The sequence below is a fragment of the Myotis lucifugus genome, unplaced genomic scaffold (genome assembly GCF_000147115.1).
Source record: "Myotis lucifugus unplaced genomic scaffold, Myoluc2.0 scaffold_2705, whole genome shotgun sequence".
Lineage (NCBI taxonomy): Eukaryota > Metazoa > Chordata > Mammalia > Chiroptera > Vespertilionidae > Myotis > Myotis lucifugus.
The window spans coordinates 12,861-15,960 of NW_005873753.1; the positions used below are offsets into that span (position 1 = coordinate 12,861).

General features: G+C 63.1%; 1 protein-coding gene across 1 annotated transcript in view; it reads left to right on the forward strand.

The window, feature by feature from the left end:
- Positions 1-800: 800 nt before the first annotated feature.
- The window catches only part of LOC102435940 (complement C4-A-like), a gene marked incomplete at its 3' end in the record, with an annotated part of 9,937 nt that continues 7,637 nt past the window's right edge, over positions 801-3,100 (forward strand). Inside the window, 8 exon segments of the mRNA XM_014450568.2 lie at positions 801-1,040; positions 1,116-1,314; positions 1,471-1,672; positions 1,820-1,890; positions 1,974-2,062; positions 2,227-2,309; positions 2,753-2,849; positions 2,959-3,076. Of these exon segments, the coding sequence (XP_014306054.1) occupies positions 979-1,040; positions 1,116-1,314; positions 1,471-1,672; positions 1,820-1,890; positions 1,974-2,062; positions 2,227-2,309; positions 2,753-2,849; positions 2,959-3,076 (921 nt within the window).

Consider the following 3,100-nt stretch of genomic DNA (forward strand, 5'->3'; position numbering starts at 1 on the left):
TCACCGCGACAAGCCTTCCCGGAGCCGGACCTGGGGCCAGGCGTGCTGCCCAGCGGTGGCCGAGCTATTGTCATCTTGCGAAAGCTGGGCCAGGAGGATGCGCGATGCACCCGAGAACGTGCAGGGCCAGGCTTTACCTGCGGTTGTTGACCTGGGCTCCGGGCCAAGGGCGGGTTTGGGCCGTGCTTCGGGGCCTGTGGACATTGGAGCCAAGACCCCATGCCAGGGCCGTGGCTGCTGCCTCCCCGGGCAGACACGGTGGCTACTGTTACTGTCGTGGGGTAGGAAGGCGGGGTTTTCCGAGGGGCAGGTGAGGGTCGCGCGGTTCTCTGCCCCTCCATGTTGAATTGAAACGGCCCAAATAAAGTGCTTCTGCTGGTGCTCCTATCTGGTGTCTTGTCTAATGTGGTGGGTGGCTCCTCGCTCGGGGGTAGAGGTAAAGCCACAACTGGGCCTAAACGTGGCCTCATTGTTCAGAGGAAAAGGGGTGTTGAGGTCAGTGTCCTTGGGGGGTGGTGAGGGGTTTCTGAGAAGCACAGGCCTCACGAAGTTCCCTTCTGTGGGGCTCACAATGGGAGGCCGCATCTTATCGCCGTGTTTTGTCGGCCTTGGCAAAGGAGCCCGGATTCTCTGCCCGGTGCTCCGCCCAGGCTGCCGAGCGGTACACAGACACCACACATGCCCAGGAGGGGAAGTGCCCAGGCACTGGCATGAGGGGCTAACGGGAGGGGAGGGCGGGGAGGGCGGGGAGAACAGGACCTCTGGGCCATGATTTCCTCAGTGACCCAGGTGTCCAGGTGCCCCCCTGCCCCCAACACTGGGCCTGGGGCCAGCTGCATTTCTTGGTTGTCACGTGGTTTCCCAGCTTAGCTGGCCCAGGGGAGGAGCAAGGTCCAGAGTCTACTCTGCTCCAAGCCCGAGGCCAACCAGAGAGGAGCAGACAGACGCACGGGTCTGATCGCTCCTGGTCTTGCAGCCATGCGGCTCCTCTGGGGGCTGATCTGGGCGGCCAGCTTCGCCTTGTCTCTGCAGGAGCCCAGGTCCTGGCGCGGCGGCGGCTGAGCGGGCGGGCTGGGGGCCGGTGGGGCCGCTGCTGACCTGCCTGTTCTCCCCAGGTTGCTCCTGTTTTCTCCTTCCGTGGTTCACCTGGGGGCCCCCCTGTCGGTGGGGCTCCAGCTCCAGGATGCTCCTCGGGGACAGGAAGTGAGAGGGTTCCTGTTCCTGAGAAACCCGTCCCATCACAATGCCCCCTGCTCCCCGAAGGTGGACTTCCTCCTCACCTCGGAGCAGGACTTCGTTCTCCGCAGCCTCCAGGTAGCTGGCCGCACCTGTCCTGCTGTGCTTGGCGCCCGCGCATCCCCGCCGCCTCTGGCGTCATCTGCTGGCGGCCTCCTTCCCTGGCCGTCCAGCCTCTGGCTTTCTCCTGCTCTGTCTCTGACCCGCTCCCTTTCCCTCCCCCTCGCCTGACAGATACTCCCCAACGGTGCCGACAGCTGTGGCCTCAAAAGCCTCCGAGGAGGCCCCAAGATCCAGCTGGTGGCCCAGTCGCCATGGCTGAAGAGCGCTCTGTCCAAAAACGTGGACACTCAGGGCATCAACCTGCTCTTCTCCTCTCGCCGGGGGCACCTTTTCCTGCAGACCGACCAGCCCATCTATAACCCTGGCCAGCGGGGTGAGTCTCAGCCCCCTAACCCCAGCCCTAGCCCCCGCCCCCTTACCTGAAATGGCCGGAAGGTGCCGCCTGGAAGGCGCCTGGCAAACGTTTGCTCTCCCCTCACTCCCTGCCCGTCACTGCTGCTCCCCTCACCCTCCGCTCCAGTTCGGTACCGGGTCTTTGCTCTGGATCAAAAGATGCGCCCATCCACAGACAGCCTCACAGTCACCGTGGAGGTGAGTCCCTGACCTCTGACCTTCCTGACCAGCTGGGGCTACTGATCTGACCTCCCTCCCACGACCCCTTTCCCCCGTCGCAGAACTCTCAGGGCCTCCTTGTGCGGAAGAGGCAGGTGTACGCTCCCTCGTCCATCTTCCAGGACGACTTTGTGATCCCCGACATCTCAGAGTGAGCTCTTGCCCCAGTTCCCGGTTGCCCTGCTCCCCACTCCAACACAGGGTCAGCCCCGAGCTCCCCGCCTGTGGTTCACCCCACACCCTTCCCCAGGGAGCTGGCTGGCTCTCCCAGGCCCTCTGCACACGCGGGCTGAGCCCCTCCCTGTCTGTCCTCAGGCCAGGGACCTGGAGGATCTCGGCCAGATTCTCGGACAGCCCGGACTCCAACCACAGCACCCAGTTCGAGGTGAAGAAGTATGGTGAGAGCCCGGCCGGTGTGGCTCAGTGGGTTGAGCGTCGGCCTGCAGACTAAAGGGTCCCGGGTTCGATTCTGGTCGAGGACCTTGGTTGCAGGCTCCTCCCCAGCCCTGGCCCTGGTCAGGGCGGTGCAGGAGGCAACCAATCGATGTGTTTCTCTCACATCGATGTTTCTCACTGTCTTTTCCTCTCTCTTCCACTCTCTAAAAATCAATAGAAAAATATCCTCGAGTGAGGATAAACAAAACAAAACAAAAAGAAGTACGGTGAGAGCTGGAGACACTGGAGACAGGAGGGCCAGGCAGCTCCTTTCCTGGAGGGAGAAGGCAGGAAGGGGGTGGGAACAGGCAGGGGTGGGCGACCTGGGTGCCGCCCCCTGCGGGAGGGAGTCCTCCAGGGCCCTTCCCCTGGAGTCTGACCAGCCTGCCCCTTTGCCCTGGGTCAGTCCTTCCCAACTTTGAGGTGAAGATCATCCCTGGGGAGCCCTACATCCTGACAGCAGCTGGCGTTCTCGGTGACATCCAGTTAGACATCCAGGCCAGGTAACCTGCCAGGGCTCCCCCTTCAGTGCCAACATCACTTCCCTCCCTCCCGGCCCCTCCGCCCAGGCCACGCCCTCATCCCCCCTTCCCCGTTGCTCTGTGGCTGCAGGTACATCTACGGGAAGCCAGTGCAGGGGGTGGCGTACGTGCGCTTTGGGCTCCTGTATGAGAATGGTGACAAGACTTTCCTCCGGGGACTGGAGAATCAGACCAAGGTAGGAAGGAGGGTGGGCTGGGGTGGGGGAGGTGAC